The sequence below is a fragment of the Microtus oregoni genome, unplaced genomic scaffold (genome assembly GCF_018167655.1).
Source record: "Microtus oregoni isolate MIOR12 unplaced genomic scaffold, Mior012 000002F_ref0000024, whole genome shotgun sequence".
NCBI classification, from domain to species: domain Eukaryota; kingdom Metazoa; phylum Chordata; class Mammalia; order Rodentia; family Cricetidae; genus Microtus; species Microtus oregoni.
Window position 1 is genome coordinate 89,149,535 of NW_024543061.1, and position 21,612 is coordinate 89,171,146.

The following is a 21,612-nucleotide window of genomic DNA, read 5'->3' on the forward strand; positions in this document are numbered from 1 at the left end:
GAGTGTTATCGAGGTGAAGAAGAACTTAGGAAAGAAAAGAGGGGGAGAAGCGCTCTTGGGCACAGAGTGTCCTTGACTGCTAGGATTCCTGAAAAAAATTTTTTGTTAACTTCTCCCGCAACCATCAAAGCTTCTCTGTTACACATCTGTGCAGTTTTTCAACTGCAAGCAGTCAATTCTCTGCTGCCCCTTACACACCACCATGTCTCCCTGTAGTGTCTGCCCACCTGAGCATGTGCCTGCACCCCTGCCCTCTGCAGGAGCTGCTGGCTGGCTGTGGGCCAGAGAACAACAAAGGGGGGTGGCCAGCTTCATGCGCCTCCAGAGAAGTTTCTCCTTCGGGACCCCAAGTCCTGGAACTGATCCAATAAAGATGCACAGGAGTCTAGAGACAGAGGCTGCCTGCCTCCTCTCTTCCAGGATAACAAAGAAGGTCAATAGACAAAAACAGACAGTAATGACAGACAGACAGGTACAGGAACCCCTTAAACTTTCAAAGACATAAACACATAAGACAGCAACATAGTAACAGTTAAAACACAGACCAAGAGTGCTCATTCATTCACACACACCTTTTTAAATCTCTAGATTCATACTCCCTTCTGCAGTTGTCTTTCCGTAGTACCCCTAACCTTTAAAGTACCTATAAGTAAATGTACAAACAGCTATTTGCTGTTTTCTTGGCCCATATTTACCTTTTTTACACTCCTATACAAGTTACTTCTTAAGTTACTTTTTTTTTACAATTATTCTCGTTACTTTTTATTTGTTTTTCACGCTGCGCAGCTAACCTCTTATATTTACACCACGACTGCTGATGTTCCTGGGATATACTTACCCCACCTCCTGTCCTTACAGCAGATTGATCAATAGGCAAATCAGGTAAAGGCAGACTGTAGCTGCCTTAAATGATTGATTGCCTTGGCATCTCTCTCTCTCTCTCTCTTTCTCCCTCCCCCCCCCTCTCCCTCTCTCTCTCTCTCTCTGAGTCAAGATCAGGAATCCAAAGATTCTGCATAGCCCCTGGCTGCAGCTGCCTTAAATGATTGCCTCCCGCAGCAGCAGCAGCGGAGGAGCTGACAGTTTTACTTTCACTTTTTCTTTGATAGTTAACAATTCTTCTGTTTTTTTTTTTTAAGACTTTAATCCAAATTTAGATTAAAGGAATTTATTCTTTCTAGACTCAATCCAATTTAGACTAAATGAATTTATTCTTACTGTTGGCAGAAGGAAGCATGCTATTTGGAGGTGGAGTGAAGTGAGATTTTGAAAGGCAGACACGGTATTATTACTGCTACCTGTGAACGCCACAGCTGGGCAGGAAAACTGTTTTACTTCTCTGAGTTGTTTCTTACTTCCCTGCCATTTTATTCCTTTCTCATAGCTATAAGCAAGTTCTACAGAAGCAAGGGCGGCTGTCAATACTTCCCAGCCATTATCCTATTCTTACCTCACCTGTAGGCCACTAGGATCCCCAGACATTCCAGAGCCAAAGGTCAACAGCCCTTAGGGATGCCTGGCTCCATATTAGGTTTCTTTAGTCATCCCAGGAACCTGTGTAAATTATCGCTCTAATGACTGGAATAGAGCAGTTTATTTCTGGGCAGATAAAAACACAGGGTTATCAGTTTAGGACTGGTGGTCACATCTCCACAATAAAACAACTCAATGAAAGGAATTTTAAGGGGGAGAGAACTTATAAGGGTCACAATTCCAGGTTACTGTGGGGAAGAAGCAGGAATTTGAAGCAGCTGGTCCATTCCACAGCCAGGAGCAGAGATGATTACATGCGTGTCTGTGCTCAGTTTGCTTTCTTTAATTCCCTTTTTTAAATTTTTTTTTTTTTTATATTTCTCTGTGTATTCCTGGCTGTCCTGGAACTCGCTCTGTAGCTAGGCTGGCTTCAGACTTGCAGAGAGCCATCTGCCTCTGCCTCCTGAGTGCTGGGATTCAAGGTGAGCACCACCACCCTACTTAGTTTCCTTTCTTAGGCAGTGTGGAACTCAAACCCACCTCTGATCAGCATAATCAATATAGTCCTCCAGGGCCATCCCCATAGGTCATCTTGATCTAGATATCCCTTATCTCACTCATTCAGGTGATGCCTTCTAGGCTGTATCAAGTTAATTGTTAAAACTAACCATCAGAACACCTTAGTAAGAGCTTCATAAAATTTTCAGGTGAAAAGTCTTCACCTAGTCACGTCATTCTCTACCCTCCTTTAACTCATCTGCTATTATAACTTCATTTGCCCTCCCCCCGCCCCTTGTAAGCATCTTCTCAGGTTTCTTCCTAGGAAATACTAATGGTAGTAATACCAGTTAAGATCCAGTCTCCATGGAAAACTAAAGGGTAGATTTTGTCCACTTCTCGGTCGTAAGTTTGGTTTTATCTGCATTCGTCACACTGTATTGCCCAGGCTGGTCTCAACATTGAGGTTTAAGTGGTGCCTTTCAACTTCCAAGTATTATACTTGGTTATAAGTGCGTGTTTTGTTTATTTTTGTTTTGGAGATAGGATCTTAATGTTTCCAAGGCTGGCCTCAACCTTGATAAATAGGGAAGGAAAGCTTTGAGCTTTTGATTCTTTGAGCCTTCTGCTGGGATTACTGCTTTGTGCCATTATGCCTAAATTATATGGTGTTGGGGATAGAACAAGGGCTTCATGCAGCTGAGCTGCATACTGTGGCTATGTCCCTGATTTTTCTTACATATACAGAAGAGTAAAGTTACCTTCCTACTTACAGAAGTGTGTGGGGCTTGTTTGAATCGCCATCATTGCCACTCTGAATGCTTTTGTGGGCCATTACTAAATAAACCCAATTGCTTGAAGGCCCTGTCTCAAAACACAGACAAGAGCTAGGGAGATGGCTTAGTGAGTGTTAGTTAGTTATACTTGTCAACTTGTCTCAATGATGTCTAAATTAGGATGGCCTGTGAATGTATTAGTGGGAGATTGTTTCGATTATGTTAATTGTTATGATGAAGAGTCAGTCCATGTGCCTGCTACTATGCTGGTCTTTACATAGAAGGTAGTCTTCACATTTGGCATGACATGCACTCTGTCCACTGCCTTAATTTCTGTCATGTTGTTGTGGTACTCTGACAAAAGAAACTTTAAGGGAAAAAGTTTACTTGGTTAACAATTCCAGATTATTGTCCCCCTTGCAGGGAGTCAAGGCAGGAAGTTGGAGCAGTTGTGAGTAGAGAGGGAACATGCTTGTCTACGACATACAGCTTGTTCCGTCTATGTTGTCCAGGACCCAAACCCAGGAAACGGTGCTACACACAGTGGACTGACTCACTTCTAGGTGCTATGAATTCAGGCAGATCCGCTGTGCCTAGCTTAGTTCTGATTTGGGCATAGCATAGTGGAGTAACTTAAGTATAATAATACTTGATAAATTTAATCTTTTAGAATTTTTAAAGAAAATTTTAAAAAATTACAAAAACAAAGTCTCCCTCAAATAGTGATTAATATTTAAACAGGTGGAAGGGGTTACTGCCTCACTTGACCTTTAACTTTTGTACATAGAGAATATCAAATTATACGAAGTCCCCGAAATGTAAAATATACAGTAGATACAGTTTAAGAAAGCCCAGTGTTTGCATTTGTGTTCTGTCTTACTTACTTTTCTGTTGCTGTTGTAAACACCATGACGAAGACAGCTTAAAGAAGAAACAGTTTATTGACAGCTTGCAATTTCGTAGGATGAGTCCATGACCATGATGGCAGAGAGCATGACAATAGGCATGCAGACTTGTGCTGGAGCAGTAGCTGAGAGCTTGTATCTTGATCAACAAACACGAAGCAGAGAGAGCTAACTGGGAAGAGTGTGGGCTTCTGAAACCTGAAAGCCCACCTCCATTAACACTCCCAGTGGCAAACTTCCTCCTGCAAGGCCACATTTCATAATCCTTTCCAAACAGTTCCACTAGGTGGGGACCAAGCACTCAAATATGTGAGCCATTGAGAATGTGTGGACTATTCTCATCCAAATCACTACTTGCTCTCGTGGAATATCTAAAATATATAGTGTGTTAGATGCTTGCGATATAAGCAAGAGGATCTGAGTTTAAATCCCCAGCACCCATGTAAAAGCCAGGCATGGCCATTTCAGATAGGTTAGCTGACTATAGAATTCCCAGGTCTAGTGGTCTTCACCCTCCAACCTCCAGTTTGTGGTTACCAACTTGTATAGCTATGTTTTTAGTTGGTCATGGTTGAACTTGCTTTGAAATTACAGCACTTTAAGTATAGAGGCAGGAGGATCACTACAAGTTTAAGGTTAAATAAGGATTTGGGGACCTCTGTCCAGAACTGGCACTATAGTAAAATACATTTTCTACTATACCAAAGGACATAGTGACATGCTCAGCCAGTGTTATCATCTCTGTAGCTTGGAGATCCAGAATTAAACTTCTCCCAAAGTTTATCTCCACAGCCACCTGTTCCTTGCAAAGTGTTTCTGTGTGCCAGCAACTCTAGTGTGTCTTCCCCATAACCCACCTGATTTTAACACTGTATCTCTACATTAAAACAACACTCGTGACAGCAGGGACTTTTCTCCCTGCCAACTTATTCTCTAGTTTTGTGCACATGCCTTCTGGGTATCTTGTTCTCCCATTGAGTCCTGTATCATCAAATTCTAGTTAAAGGACTCAGTTTCACAAGACTGTCCCTTCTTGGTAGGTATACTCAGTAAAACCCTAAGGATGTGATGGATAGGGTCAGCTTTTTTTAAGGGATGGGTGGAGCTTCCATCTCTAGGCAGTACTACTCTGAGCACTACCTTGTATCAAATCTCACTCAAGACTGTCATTTGCAGTGTTAAACTCTGGTTCTTCCCGCTTTCTAAAGCTATGGGTGGGGTTGAACGTTCCGAGCTACTGGTGCTGAGTGCTTCCTGAGACTGCACTTAGTTCTCCCTCTTATCTCAGTAGTGTGTACTCAGTGTGAATGAAAGAAAGTAGAGGATGCTCCTGTCACTCAAGGAACTGCAAATTATGGAATGTTGTTCTGTATCAGGGACAAAGGTCAAATAATACTTTTCTTTCTTTTTTTATGACATAAAAGCCATAGACAACACAGGGTCCTAGAAAGGAGGGCAGTGGAATACAGAGACATAGGACTCTGGCTTCACATCAAGGATGAATAAGTTTTGTTTTTCCACAGCTTTTTCTATAGCAGTATCTACTTACTAAAGATAGAATTGAATGCAAGTTGCCTTTGTCCCATTCTCTGAGTTCCTCTTTCACACTTCTCTGTTCTTGTGGTCTTATGTGTGCTGGAGGAATTCTTCTTTAGACTTAGACATTATCTCATGCCTGTAGCTTTCTCGTGTAGCTACATCTCAGTCAAGATTTGTGCTTGAGAAAGGAACTGTAGATCATCTGGATTCTTACAGTTTTAGCTTTTTGTTTTGAGATGGGATTCACTGAAACTGCCCTGGTAGGCTTTGAACTCACTTTGTAGCCTAGCTAGAACTTGAACTTGATGTCTTCTTGCTTCAATGTTTTGAGTTCTGGGATTATAGACATGTATAACTGGGCCTGGCTCAGGTAAATTTCTTGGTAAATCACAAGTGACATAGCCATAAAGTTGAATGCTATGTAGGTAGATACTTTTTTAGTGAAATAACAGTATATTGTGTTTGTTACAACTGCATTTGTCTTAAAAGATGTTTTAAATTTTGTTCTATTTTTCAGATAAGGTCTCTTTACATTGTCCAGATATTTTCACAATCTTTTTTAGCCTCTTGAGTAGTTGTGGGTAGAGTGTGAAACTTTATGAGTGAATGTTTATGCTTAGAACTTTTGTGATGCTATTGTGTACTTCAATAGAATTATGTGTTCGGAATATAGAGTAAGAACTTCTTTCCCTGGTAAGCTTTGCTTTACAACTGGCATAGATAGTTTAGAATAAAGTAAGTATCAATAAGTATGAACAGGCTATCGCTCTATCTCTATGTCTGTCTGTCTGTCTGTCTGTCTATCTTTCTATCATCTATTAATCTGTCTATCATCTATCTATCTATCATCTATCTATCGTTTAGGAGTAGAGTGAATGTTTAGCATCCTTGAGTCTCTGTAAGTCCATTATTCCCACCTCAAAAAATAATAAATAAAAGCAATAAGATGCCACTTTAATTTAACAGGTAACAGCTGCTTTGAATGGAGTGAATTGTTACACATTTTATTGATCTTGACAATTGGCTAAATTATTGTTGTAGCTTCCATTATTACTACTATCTGTGTATGACTTATTAATGTGAGGTCCTTTTGTAGTTAACATAGACATAATTTGCTTTCATTGTTTTTTGAAATTTTGTCTAAGCTGAGTGATTACCACAAGTTTGAAGCCAATCTGGCAATCTGGTCTACAAATGGAGTTCTGGGCCAGAAAGTCTCTGTCTCAAAAAAGTCAGGAGATGGAGAGAAAAGTTTGTAATAAAAGATCTTTATTTGTTTTTCTTGCAGATTTGACATTCAAAACCACAGACTATACTGCACTACTAATAAGCCAGATCAAATATGAATTGGAATGCAAAACCAGAGCATGCTGCCCCAAACCCATCGTATTCTAAAAGTCAGTCGTCTGTTTTGCAGCAGTTATTACTGCCTTCCACAACTTCTCAAAGTTCTTTCAGCTGCCTCCCACAAAACCAAGAACCATGCATGTATCCCACTAGTTCAAATTCAGTTTCACAGCCACTTCTGAATGGCAGGAGTTACATAACTCCTCAGATCTCTGTTTCTAATATGCATAACAGGACAATTGTGGCCTCACAGACTTCAGTAGAAAGAGTCACAAGTAGAAATGTTAAAGGAGCCCAACAACCAAACCACAATTTGCAAACAGTGTCTTCAGGAGTTGTACAAAATTTCTGGATGAACTCAACAATGAGGAATTTTATACCTTCTCATACAGAGGCAACGATATCCCATAAACCTGATGGAGGGACTAATATGCCTTATATGCATGCATCACAGAGTCAGTTTGTCACATCAGATAGCTACTCTGTGCAACTACAAATGACTCCTTCAAATTCTGTAAGAGTTCCTATAAATCACCAAGGAAACTATCAAGGAAATCAGGGACTTAACCACCCGGTACCAGATCAGCTTGCTGGCTGGACACAGTGCACATCCAGTGAACCTGCTTATCCAGATTACAGGCCACCTCCAAAGCAATATCCTTATTTACCACAAAACTTTGTGCAAGACCCTTCTGTTCAGAAACAAAACTTTGTGTCATCCATGTCATTGCAAGTCAAAAATAATCAACTTGCAACCTCTACACAGACTTTACAGTCAAAGCATCCTGTACCTGTGTCATTTCAGTATGCTGCAGAAACCAGCAAAAGACTTCCTCCCCCATCTTACAGTTGTAGATATGGAAGCCAAAACACGCAAAATTCTCAGCCTGTTTCTAGACATTTGTCTGTGGAGATGTCTCAGAGTTCAGAGATGCACTCATCTGAGACAAAGAAAGATTCTTACAAAGGCTTTCAACAGCTGTGGCAGGACAGTGATGAAAATCCCAGCACAATTGGAAAATTCTGTGAGTTGAAAATAAATACAAAACAATCTTACAATGGCTCTGCTAGCTCTTCTGGGGCTGGTGTTCAGACTCTTGTTCAAAATAATCAAGAGGAAAGAAAGTATCCCTGCAATCCAAGTACCAATCAAATACTAGACACAAATGTCACAAAAGAAAAGCTGGTGAGGGATATTAAATCACTAGTAGAAATCAAAAAGAAGTTTTCAGAACTTGCAAGAAAAATTAAAATCAATAAAGATCTTTTGATGGCAGCTGGTTGTAGTAAAACAGCCAATACTAATTACACTGAACCAACTCAGCATTCTGAATTTACAACAAAAGAAATGTCTGCTAAACGTAGCAATCCCTACTCAATGGAATTGCTAGCAACATGTCTTTCTCTTTGGAAAAACCATCCTCCAAAAACCACAGAAGAAAGTGTTCCAAAACCTTTAGAAGAAAAACAGTGTAATGCATCAAGAACCAGTACAACAGCAGTTGGCAGTTCAAATCCTACGAGTGAAGTTCATGTTAAGAATTTTTGTTCAGGTGTTAGAAGTTCTCAGAAAATGTCCAGTTCATCCCAAACAGTCTTGTCAGTTCTTACACAAAGTTATGAGTCTCCAGATGTAACTGTTGGAAAAGGAACAGAGCTTCAGATTGCTGTAGTTTCACCCTTAATTCTTTCGAATATCAAAACGGTACCTGGGAAAGAGTTAGCACCTGAAGTGCCTGAAACTGTGTATCCGGTTGTTAAAGAAGGCAGTGTTTGTAGCTTACAAGACCAGCAAGCAGAAAATACAACAGTAGCTGTTGCTTTGCCCCTTGATGCTACGGGAGGAGTAACAAATACTACCGTATCAGCTGAGCTTTCCCTGCCTATACTCAAGGAAAAGGAGCACAAACCAACACAGGGTGATCTAGACTTAACTGATAGCAGCCTGGGAAAGCCCTCTACCCTGGGCACTGAAGCTTTGCCTAACCCTAAGGACTGTGCCGTTTTGAGTGGGCCCATGTTACAGATTGAAAGTATCTGTTCTCTTGCAGAAGGTGATGTATCTTACAATTCCCAGATAGCAGAGATATTCAACTCTGTAAAAAATGAGCCCCAGAAACCTTCACCTAATCAGCAGGTAATCAATAGTCAGCAAGAAGAACAAGTAGATGACACCACTGAAAATAAAGACTGTGATCTTCAGAAAGATAAGTGTGTGCAGTGTACAGATGTTCCTCATGAAGTCTCTGAGCAGCCAGAGCTGCTGCAGCCTTTAGAGCCAGCATCTAGTGAGTATGTTGAAGCAAACAAAGAAATTCTAGAAGAAAGCAATAAGGAGAATACTGGTGTAAAAGGAACAATTAAGGATGTATGTTCACCAGCTGCTATTGAGCAGGATCCTCATCAGGAAACTGATATGGTCAGCATTAAGTCAAGCCACAATCTAACTGCAATAAATGAGGTTAGTGATGAAAATGAACCTGTCTCATACATACATGACCAGCTGTCAGAACTTCTAAAAGAGTTCCCTTATGGCATTGAAACTGTTACCAGACATGAAGTTTCTGTGGGCCCACAAAAGATACATGAAGTCTCAGAAAATCAAACTGATCGTAAAACTGGTAATATGTGTGTGGATAGCACAGACCAAATAAAAATTACAGTATTAAACTCAGAACAAATCAAAGAATTGTTTCCTGAAGAAGATCAACCCTGTGACTTAGACACATTGGCAGTACCTGAGAGTGGAACAGTTATTGCAGAAGAGAATAGAAAAGTCATTGCAGAAGTAAAGAGCCCTTGTGACTCACAGGTCCCCAGAGAAGAAAATCATGACCCTGAAATGGGGGATGTGGAGAAAGACAAAGTCCATTGCTGTGCTTTGGGTTGGCTCTCAGTGGTTTATGAAGGTGTGCCACAGTGTCTTTGCAGATCCATGAAAGAGAAAGAGAAAGACCAATGTTCTTTGGAGGTCAACAGCTGCAAACAAGGAGAGCAGTCCTGCAATAGTGGAATCACTATTTTTGAAATCAGTCCTGTTTCTAATAACCCAAAAAGTCCTTTGATCCAAGCAGCTGACAAAGGCAATTTTTCTGAAATACATGGTGAACAGATAAAAACACCCAAAACAAAAGACGGTAGTTTACCAAAGGTGGAAAAGGAATTAACTGACCATGTTTCAATGAAATGTTACAAGAAAGATAAAGACAAATCTAAAACAAAACAGGATAGCTCACTGAAAATGGAGCAAAAAATAAAAAATGTTTCATCTAAATGTGACAGACTAAATCCCTTAGAAAGCAATAAAATAACATCCCCAGGAATATTTCCAGTGCCAGCTTCCAACTCTGATAAAAATACGCCAACATTTTCTAAACAAGCTTCTCAGGAAAGCATACAGAAAAAACACTTGTCCCAAGACTCTGGTCCAGTAAAAGCACATGTAGAACTTCTGCCAAATAAAGATCCATGCAGGAGGAATAACTTTTGGGGGCAGTCAGTGTCACCAGAAAAGAAAAAATTAAAATTCAAAGCAGGTTCCTCCAGACTGAAGTATTTTGAAAAAAGAAAAACAGACCATGTACTTATCCCAGATGTGGAAATAAAAAAGAAGAAATATGAAAAACAAGAGCAGAACAAAAATGGTGGACCCAGTACTCTGACAGAACCAAATGAAAGAATCAGTGTTAAAGAAAAGACAGTGCCAAATTCTGAGTTGTCAGACTCAAAGGGCAGCTCCTCTAAGAGTACTAGAGTGCAAGAATATTTACAACGGCAGAAAGACAAACATATGGGGAGTAACGCCTCCAAAAACATCTGTGTAGAAAATGTGCCCTGTGACTCTGAACACATGAAGTCCAGTAAACAGTCTGCATCACCCAGCTGGGGAAAATTAATTGAGGGGCAGGATGTCAGAGCACAGACCTCAAAAGAACCAGAACATAATTCTACCAGCCATGGCAAAAATCTCAAGTTCCACCATTCTGTGGAGTCTAGGATGTACAATGTGTTAAATAGTAGTGGAAAACTTGACAGGAAGCAGCTGGACAAAGCCTATATTGATAAAACCAAATTAGAAAGATTGACCAGTATGAGTAATAAGTTCAGTGAGATACCTTTCCAGGTAAAGGAACAAAGGAAACAGTATCTGAATCGAGTTGCATTTAAATGCACAGAACGGGAAAGCATTTGTCTCACCAAATTGGACAGTGGCTCCAAGAAGCTTAGTAAAGAGAAGAGTAGTGTATCTACATCCACGCCAAAAGATGACACAGACAAGCCTAGTATGTTGGAGTTTAAATTATGTCCAGATGTGCTATTGAAGAATACAAGCTCTGTTGACATGCAAGATGATCCAAGGCCTGGAACTGGGAAGCAGCAAGCACCTGTTCAAGGTTCAGTATAATTTGTTTGGGGGGATGGGGGAGACACAGTTCCGGCTGGCGATAAATCACTTTATCATCAAGGTTGACCTTTTTAACTCCAATGCTCTTGTCTCCATCTTCTAAGTAGTAGAATTGTAAAAGAGCCCAACCAGTGGTTTATGTGGGAGGCACCATAGAGGTGTCCTGGGAGTGGGAGAGTGCTATGGGTTAGAGTCGGGCGACAGTGAGCAGCATTTGTTTCGTGTTTGTTGCCCTTTATTTTAAATTATAATAATTAGTACTGGCAAATTTTCCAAATGAACATTTCCTGTGCACAAATATTTTATTAAGTCCCTAAGAAACTACACTGTGAAGAGCATTTCTTGTGGTAAAAGTTTGAAAAGTTTCAAGTGTACATTTGTTTCAAGAAGTTTTGATTTTGTGGTATTGGTTGGTGGTCAGACCACCAGCATTCTCCCACTGAACTGCAGTCACGGCCAGTGTCTTGGTTTTAGTTTCTTTTTATGTTGGTAATTTCAAAGCAGCCTCTATGTGAAACTTTGTTCCAAATATCAGGTGGTAATGTACAGTTCTAATGTAAGGGGTCAGTTTGTTGCAGTCTTTGAAATTGAGGATGGAAGATGTTATCCCCAAAGTTAAAATGGTAACATCTAATCTGCTTATGAAATAGACGACTTGTAGAAGTTGTAATTGCTTGGAACAAATTAATCTCAAATTAGTCACACATTCTGAATGGTGATTGACAGAATGGTACATTTGGAATGCTGGAGGCAGAAGAATCCAGGGAGTTTTAGGCCAACCCTGGCTATAAGACGGCATTTCAAAAACCTTAAACAGTGAAAAAGCCAGAACAGCAATTATGAGTCATAGGTAGCATCTCCATGAAGTGCAGAATTAAAGGAGAAAATGGATGAATAGTTGTGGTCATAAGTGAAGATTTTGAAGTTGGAGATATTACAGCTAATACACTGTGCAGTGAAACGCAGATTGGAAAACGGTAGGATTTCAGTTGAAGTTTTAGTTTTGTCTTGGATTCTTTTTTCTCTTCTGATTATATCTTTTGGGGTGATGAAGCTATACAGCATAAACACACTCTCTTTCTCTCTCTCTCTCTGTGTGTGTGTAAGGTGAAAGGTATAGAATACAAAATGATTTTGTTTAATGTCTAAAATGGCTGATTTCAAAACAAGAGGTGGCACACACCTTTAATTTCAAGACTTGGGAAGCAGAGGCAGGTGGATTTCTGAATTTGTGGCCAGCTTGGTTTACATAGTGAGCTCCAAGCCAACCAGAACTACACAATGAGATCCTTTCTCAAAACAAATAAGACCAAAACCAAAGGATCATTTCTTACGCATTTTTCTTAGGGTTTTGGAATCTGAGACCTTGGGTGGGGTTTTTTATTTCATTTTATGCTAAAATAGTGGAGTAAAGATTATATATCTGAAAACAAGTATTTGAACAGTTTCAGGAATAAAAACTACAAAAGAAGACTGGTTAAAATGTATCCCTGCAAAGACAAAGATACCTGAATCAAGTCAAAAAATAGGTAAAGCACCATCTGTTTCCTTTGTTTTGTTTTGTCTATAACTTGGGTATAATTACATGTTCTCTCACAATGCATGATTTTATTTATATTCTTTTTTTTAAGTTACGTGGTGTTTGTTTCTGAAGGTAAGAAAGAGTTCTGTTCTCTCTGTCAGGATGGTCCTTTTTAACAGAAAAATAATACTATCACATTGAATTAGATATGGGAGTTTTGTATCTTTTCCCTGAATAGGGACAGACATAAAGTATTAAATTTTCTAGATCTGGACTGACCTCAATTTTGACATTGTATCCCGTGATTTTTAAATAAGAATATTATGCAACTCTTCACTAAGATCTGTGACACCCTGAATTGGCCACCAATAATGTCTGCCAGCTTCCATTTGGTGTTTTACAGGTTTATTCATTCAATTCCCTAACAAGGTAGGCAGGGAGATTCCCATTTGTCGCCTGGCTTAGTACATTGCTAGATATTAGGTACTTGAACCTGGTCCATCTCTTCAAAGTTCATTGAGGATAGTGGAGTATTTTAAAGGACAAGGCTAGTTGCCCTGGTCAGCAACGATCTGGTAGGCTCGCCTTGTACTCACTGTGAACTATTGATCCTTTCTTCTATCCTCTCACCTGCTGAAGGTTTATGTGCTGCTAAGAACAGAATCCAGGGCTCTGTGCATGCTAGACAAGAACTGTATTAACTGAATCCTCACTATCTGTTTAATTTATAGTGGAATGGATGAATTTGTAGAGTCAAGCTGAGGGGTTATGTCTTACTTTTGCTAAGATTAAAAGGCAAAGATAGCTGAGTGTTGGTATACTCCTTTAATCCCAGTACTTTGAGTTCAAGATGAGCCTGTTCTACAAAGTGAGTTCCAGAGCAGCTAGGGTTCTTACACAGAAAAGCCCTAAAAAACAACAACAAAAAGACAAAGATAGTTTCAGAGTCTTGAAATTGGGAACAATTTTACTAAGGACAATGATAGAATCTTTTTAATTTTTTTTGACGTACTATTATTGTTAGTGTTTTTGAGACAGGGTTTCTCTGTGTAGCCCTGACTTTTGTAAAACCTGCTTTGTAGACTAGGCTTGACTTGCTCAAACTCATAGAGATCCACCTGCCTCTGCCTTCTGAGTGCTGGGATTAAAGGCATGTGCCAATCATGCTCAGCCCAAAGATTTATTTATTAGTTTTGGGTGTTTCGAGACAGGGTTTCTCTGTAGCTTTGGAGCCTGTCCTGGAACTTGCTTTGTATACTAGGCTGGCCTTGAACTTGCAGAGGTCTGCCTGCCTCCTGAGTGCTGGGATTAAAGGTGTGCACCACTACCTCCTGGCAAGATTTATTTTTTTTTTTTAAATATTTATTTATTTATTTATTTATTATGTATACAATATTCTGTCTGTGTGTATGTCTGCAGGCCAGAAGAGGGCACCAGACCTCATTACAGATGGTTGTGAGCCACCATGTGGTTGCTGGGAATTGAACTCAGGACCTTTGGAAGAGCAGGCAATGCTCTTAACCACTGAGCCATCTCTCCAGCCCAAGATTTATTATTTTTAATTAGTGTGTAAGTATAGGTCTCTGCGTCTGTGCATTGTAAGTGCCATCAGTGTGAGATCTTTTGGAACTGGAGTTATAAGCAGTTTTGAGCCACCAACATGGGTGCTAGGAATAGATCTTGGGTCCACTACAAGAGTGGTATGCTCTTTTAATCATTGAGTCATCTTTTTTTTTTTTTTTTTTTTTTTTTTTTTTTTTTAGTTTTTAAAATTGTGTTTTTTAAAAGAGGGATTTGTGTAGTAGGAGCTGTGGGCTGCGTTCCCGCCCAGCTCCGCACAGCTAGCTTTACCCAAAAATAATTACACAGAAACTGTATTCTTTTAAACAATGCTTGGCCCATTATCTCTAGCCTCTTACTGGTTAACTCTCACATCTTGATTAACCCATATTTAGTAATCTGTGTAGCACCACGAGGTGGTGGCTTACCGGTAAGGATCTTAACCTGTGTCCATCTTGGAGAGGAGAGCTATGGTGTCTGCCTGGAAAGGAGAGGCATGGTGTCTGGCTCACTGCCTTCTTCCTCCCAGCATTCTGCTCTGTTTACTCCGCCTACCTAATTTTCTGTCCTATTAAAGGGCCAAGGCAGAATACTCTCCCATATCAGATTTGACAAAGATGAGAGTAGAGATTCAAATGTATAGGCAAACAAATACAAATTGAGTCAGAAATACTGAGATAATGTACAAAATAAAAAAACTTAGCTAGCCTTAGCTAGTTCATGCTCATAATCCCAGAACTTAAGGGATTGATGCAGGAGGATTATAGAGAACTGGAGACCACTTTGGACCACAAAACAAAGTACTATCTCAAAGAAAGATCAAAAAATGGGTATAGCACCCGGTGGTAGGTGCACACGCCTTTAATCCCAGCACTCAGGAGGCACAGGCAGGTGGATCTTTTGTGAGTTTGAGGCCAGCCTGGTCTACAAGAGCTAGTTCCAGGATGGAATCCAAAGCTACAGAGAAACTCTGTCTTGAAAAACCAAAAAAAAAAAAAAAAAAAAGTCATAGCTCAAAAAGTTGAGTGCTTGCCCTGCATTCTTGAGGCTGTAGATTTGATAGTCATTGCTAACCTGTTAGAGGAATGGCTAAAGGCAGGATCAAGAGTGTAGGTGTAGTGAAGAGGGGTAGGCCCCTGAAGTGAGAGAACAGCTGTAAATGCTTGAAAGCAGGAGAAACAAGGCCTATGAAGCACTGCACTAAGGGTTAAATGGAAAGGGAAGGTATGGGCTTTTCTGATGTTATATACCATGACCTTGATAGACTGTTGCTTCTTTTCCATTCTCTGTTTGGTTCCTTTTTTTTTTTTAAGATGATATCTTATGTAACCCAGGCTGACCTTGAAATGAACCTTGTCCATGGTTAATACTGACCTTGAATTTCTGATCATCCTGTTTCTCTCTACCTTAGTGTAGGATTACATCATGTACCTGGATAACTTTCTGTATTTTCTCCATCTTGTTTGTTTTTATTTTGAATTATGTATGTATATGTTGGGGAGTGGGTTATGTGCATGTGGATGCAGTGCCCTCAGAGTCCAGAAGAGGACATTGGATCTCCTGAGTCCTAGGCACTTGTGAGCCTTCATCCTGTAGCTGCTGGGAATGACACTTGTCTCGCTTTTGTCTTTCACACCCACTTACAGCCGCATCCCCACCCTGAGACAAGGTCGCAGTATGTTGGTTTGGCTGGCCTAGAACTCTTTGTAGAAGCTGTTCTCTTCTCAGAGATCCACCTGCCTCTGCCTCCCAGGTGCAGGAACTAAAAGCAGCCACCACTGAACCATCTTTCCATCTCTTCCTTTGGATTTTGAGGCAAGCTCTTGCTGTGGAACTCAGACTGGCCTTGAGCTGAACCTTGAAAATGCTGTGATTTTAGGCATTGGTTGTCATTTCTAGCTCAGTTTTCTGCCACTACAGACACTGTACATTTCCTGTCTCATTTTTCATTGTTTGTCAGATTGAACATTAAGTATCAGTTTTGTTTTCTTAGATCGGGCTGATTCAAGACTCCCTAAGAGAAGCTTAAGTGCCGATGAATTTGAAACACTACAAAACCCAGTAAAAGACTCAGATGTCATGTTCCGTACCTACAAAAAGATGTACCTGGAGAAGAGAAGCAGAAGCCTTGGAAGCAGTCCAGTGAAGTAGCCACAGGATGTAGTGGTTTTGTTTCTATCGCCATGAAATCTCTTAACTTTTTCTTTTCAGACTCCCTTGCTGGAAATAACTCAGGACTTTTCACATTTGGATTTCTCAGCCAAGGAGTTCAGTTACAGCTTGTGTTAATGTTTTTCATTGATATTGTGTGACTAAAATGTTGGTTTAGCTGCTGGTAAGCAGGCAAAGAAATAGATTGTATTTGTCTAGGAACTGCAAAGTGTGTGATCTATGCTGTTGAACTTGTTTTAAGTCTTACTGGCACAGTGGTGCACACCTGTGATGTAGTATTTGGCAGATGCAGACGCGAGGATCAGTGATTGGTCACTCTCAGCAGCATATTCCTTTAGGCTGCTGAGAGTAGTTTAGTTTAGGCTACCCGAGACTCTCTCAAAAACAAACAACCATGAAGGTGACTTACACAGGTCTTACTTGGAATGCTGTCATCCTGACGTAACTCTTCATTAGCTGAGACCTTGACTGGGGTTGTAAATACATTTTTGTTTTTAAGCACATTAGCAAAACTTATTTTTCAGAAAATGCCCACTGTGAATGTCAAAGTATATTCCTAAGTATTTTGTACCTTATTGTAAAGGTTTTTTCATAAGCTTTGTTTTATACTTTTGTTAAACTGAATGGAGTTTTTGGAAGATGTCTTGACATTACTTTTCATACTTGAAATAAACATTTATTTTTTAAAGAATGGCAGTTGAAATCTTCATGGTTCCATTTCCTTACCCCCATTCAGTAGACACATAAAAGTTAGGCATGGTGGCACAACCTCAGGGAGGCTAAGGTGGCTTTTGCTACAGGGGACAGAGAATGTTTACCTCTAGGAGAGCATTGGTTATTTTTAGAAAGTTTTCCCTCACCCAGTGGTTGAAATGGAATCTAGGCCTCATGCATGTTAAGTGCTCTGCCACTTAACTATACCCCTAGTTCTGTTTCTTTTTAAAACCCTGTTGTATATATAAACATTGAAACATGAAAGTGAAACATAGAAGGTAGACAAGGTTTTAAGAAAATTATGCAGAAATTTACTTTTAGATTCGGCTTCCATATTGCTACCAATCTAGTAGGAAACGCATGTTTACCAACTTATGCAATATCAAGGAACACACGATTATTTGAAAACGCTTTTGTACTTTTTTCCATGAGAAAAAAAGAACCGTGAATGGAAGACTAAGGCAGGAAGATTACTGCTGATTGAAAAATAGACTAAGGAGTAGGATCCTGCCCCAGTCAAAAGAAAAGGTATATTTGTATGAAGTCAGATTTTCACAATATACTTGTCTTAGGGTTATCTATTTCTGTGACGAGACATCACGACCATAGCAACCCCTAGTAAGGAAAACATTTGTGGTGGGGGCTTACAGTTCAGAGGTTCAGTCAGTTATCATGGTAGGTCTTGGCGCTGTGTAAGCAGACATGGTGTTGGAGGAGCTGAGAGTTCTACATCTTGATCTACAGGCTACTGAGCATGGCTTGATCATACATGAGACCTTAAAGTCTTACCTCCACAGTGACAATCTTCCTCTAACAAAGTGACACCCTACTCCCAACAGGGGCCACACCTCCTAATAGTACCAATCCTTATGGGCCAAGCATTCAGTATTTTGGCAGCCAAATCTATTCAAACCATCACATTCCATTCCCTGGCCTCTTTAAGCTTGTAGCTATTACATAATGCAAAGTGCATTTATTCCAGCGTCAAAAGGCCCCATAGTCCATCCCCATCTCAACACTGTTTAAAAGTCTAAAGCTTAGCGTTTCTTCTGAGATTCATGCAGTCTCTTAACTATAATCTGTAGTAGGAGGCCGGCTGCTCAGCCATGAAATAACCACACAGACACCATATTATTTGCAATACTGTTTAGCCAATAACTTAAGTGTATTTCTGGCTAACTCATTTTAATTTAACCCTTTTCTATTCATCTGTGTATTGCCATGTGGCTGTGGCTTACTGGTAAAATTCCAGCATGTTGGTTCCTGGTGGCGGCTCCATGGCTTCCCCTAACACCATCTTCTTTCTCCCAGCATTCAGTTTTAAGTTTTTAGCTTAAGACAGTTTCTTTACTAACCACAGCCATGTGGCAATACACAGATTAAAAGAAATGGGTTAAATTAAGATGTGAGACTTAGCCAATAAGAAGCTAGAGCTAAATGGGCCAAGAGTGATTTAATATAGTTACTGTGTGGTTATTTTGGGGCCCAGCAAATAAGGGAACAAATTATTGAGAACAAATAAGTAGCCTACAACAGTAATCCCCTATACAGTCAAAATAAAAAAGGTCACGTACTTTCAACATATTATGATAGGAGATATACAGTACCATTCCAAAATAGAGGAAAGTGAAAACAGTGAGGAAATACTGGACCAAAGTAAGACCAAAAAACTACTGGGCAAATTCCAAACTCTGCATGTCTGATGTCAAAATATCCCTCAGATCTCCAACTCCTTTAAGCTTTGCTGACTGCAACACATTTCTTCCTCTTGGGTTCTATTACTTGTTAGCAGCTCATCAGCACGTCTCCCAGGACTCTGGCATCTCCAAGGCAATCCAGACTTCACCTTCACAGCTTCACACAATGACTTCTCTAGGCCTCCATTCAGGGACACCTCTGACACATGACTAGACCTAACAGCTTTCCTTAGTTGTGGAAGGGAGATTCCATAACCCCTTTCTTCTATTCTTGACTCTAAAACTAGAACCAGGTAGCCCAAACTGCCAACTTCTGCTGTTGCTGGGGTTGGAACATGTTTTCTTGTTTAATTACATCTTCACCAGCTTTTTGTCTTTGATGGTTTCCTTCACTGTCTAAGCTAGATTGCCTGAAACTGTCTTGAAACTTGGCTGTCTTGAAATCTATTGACTAAGCTCGTCTTGAATTCAGAGACCCCACCCTGAGCTTTATTTCATTTTCACAAGTTGGAAGATTAATTGGATGGGATCTTTCCCTGAGGTCACCACCTTTTAATTCACCTCCCTCCCTCCCTCCCTCCCTCCCTCCCTCCCTCCCTCCCTCCCTCCCTCTTTTCTTTCTCTCCCCTTCCTCCTTTCCTTCCTTTGTTTTTATTTACTTATTTTTATTTTTTGAGACATGGTTTCTATGGGTAACAATTCTGGCCATTCTGAAACTCGCTTTGTAGACAGGTTGGTCTTGAACTCACAGAGATCCACCTGCTTCTGTCTTCCCGAGTGCTGGGATTAAAGGCGTGTTCCTCTATCCTGTTTTATTTCTTAATCTGTTTATCTTTTTTTTTTTTTTTTTTTTTTTTTTTTTTTTTTTTGGTTTTTCGAGACAGGGTTTCTCTGTGGCTTTGGAGCCTGTCCTGGAACTAGCTCTGTAGACCAGGCTGGTCTCGAACTCACAGAGATCCGCCTGCCTCTGCCTCCCGAGTGCTGGGATTAAAGGCGTGCGCCACCATCGCCCGGCTTCTGTTTATCTTCTTAAACACAGGATTTATGCTGTGATGTTAAATGGGATAAAGCCTAATGTTAAATAGAATAAAGGGACTGCCAAGCTTAGACAGTGAAGGAAACCATCAAAAACAAAAAGCTGGTGAAGTTTTAATTGAACGAGGAGGCCTGTTCTAGCCCCAGTTTGGGGAAGAACTTGGTTGGCACTTTAGGATGCGTGGTTCTGGCTTTAGAGATAAGGATAGAAGAAAGGGATTATGGATCTCCCTTTCTTAACTAAGGAAAGCTGTTAAAATCTAGTCATGTGTTGGATAATCCTGTTTTTCATTCAGGGACATGAAGCTATGAAGGTGAAGCTTGGATTGCCTTGGAGAACCCAAGATGTTAGTGATGCCAGGATGGTGAGATACCTGCCTAGGAGAGCTGCTAATGGACTGGAATCAGCCCAAAAGAAATGTGTTGCAGTCAGCAAAGCTTGAAGGAGTTGGAGATCTGAGGGGCATTTTGACATCTGACATGGAGATGCAGTTTGGAGTGTGACCAGCTGGATTTTGGTCTTGCTTTGGTCCAGTATTTTTTCACTATCCTTCCTTATAGAAAAATAATGTATATCTTGTGCCATTATGTGTTGGAAGTATGTGATTTGTTTTTAATTTTTACTTTTTAGGGGGTTACAATTAAGAGATTGTCATGACAGTAGAGACTTTGGAGTTTTACAGGGTTGAGACTGTTACAGAGTATTGGGACTTTTAAAGTTGGACTTAATTTATTTCTGCATTATGGTATTGTTACGAGCTTATGGAGGCCAGGGAGTGAAATATGGTTTGAAAGAAAATGGCTCCCATAGACTCAGGGAGCAGTGTTATTACATGGTGCAGCTTTGTTGGAGTAGGTGTGACTTCGTTGGGGGAGGTGCATCATTAGAGTTGATCTTTGAACTCTCAGAAGCTCAAACTAGGCCTATTGGCTCACAGTCCTGCTACTTTTGGATCTGTGTCTAGATCTCTCAGATACCTTTCTAGCACCATGTATGATCTGACATGTTGCCTTTGCTTTGGAGTGCTGGGATTAAAGGCTCTAAGCTTTCCTTTAATTCCTTTCTATAATTGCAAGTTTAGCTGGATCAGACCTTGCCCTGAGGTTGCCACTCCCATTATTCTATTTAACACCAGACTTTTTAAAAAAAAAAATCTGTTTATCTCCTTGAACAGACGACTTTATTCTACTTCCTGGTGCCCCTTTTCTTCTCAAATTATATATTTTCTATTTTTCCTTGCTCAACTTGCTCCTTTTCACTATCCATCTATGTAGGAGTAAACATCAATAGCCACAGAGTTCTTACTAGGCTGTTATTTCGTCTGCTAGCACAATCCAAACTCTTCAATTTAATCTCAGGCAAATTTTCTGAACAAGGGCAGAAAACAGCCTCATTCTTTACCAAAATATCATAAGAGCAGTCTCTAGGCTACATACAAATAGACTCTTAACTCAGCCCCCAACTTTTAATCATGCTCAGCACCACTGACTTCCATATTCCTACCAGAATGGCCTATTAAACCCTATTTAAAATGTTCATCTGCTTTTCTAATCGAAAGTCCCAAATTCCACATTCCTCTGAACAAAAGCATGGTCAGGCATATCACAGCAATACCCCACTCCCTCGTACCAACTTCTGTCTTAATTAGAGTTTCTGTTGCTGTGAAGAAGTACCATAATCATAGCAACTTTTATAAAGGAAAACCTTTAATTGTGGCTTATAGTTCAGAGGCTCAGTCGATTGTCATCATGGTTGAAAGTATGACACCGAGCATTCAGACAGTACTGGAGACATAGCTGAGAGTTCTACATATGAATATAAAGGCAGTAGGAAGAGAGTATGAGCCACTAGGTCTGGCTTGAGCTTCTGAGATCTCAAAGTCTAACTCCTAGTGGTGTACTTCTTCCAACAAAGCCAAACCTACAACAAGGTCACACCTAATAGTGCCACTCCCTATGAGTCCATGGG

At 40.2% G+C, this 21,612-nt stretch overlaps 1 protein-coding gene across 3 annotated transcripts in view; it reads left to right on the forward strand.

Moving 5' to 3' along the window:
• The window catches only part of Resf1 (retroelement silencing factor 1), a 32,563-nt gene extending 15,681 nt beyond the window's left edge, over positions 1-16,882 (forward strand). For all 3 annotated transcript variants that reach the window (XM_041638797.1, XM_041638799.1, XM_041638800.1), the window contains 3 exons: positions 6,480-10,932; positions 12,389-12,472; positions 16,019-16,882. In XM_041638797.1, coding sequence (XP_041494731.1) covers positions 6,534-10,932; positions 12,389-12,472; positions 16,019-16,176 — 4,641 coding nt within the window. In that variant the 5' untranslated portion in view covers positions 6,480-6,533 and the 3' untranslated portion in view covers positions 16,177-16,882. The remainder of the gene's footprint in view (positions 1-6,479; positions 10,933-12,388; positions 12,473-16,018) is intronic.
• Positions 16,883-21,612: the final 4,730 nt, after the last annotated feature.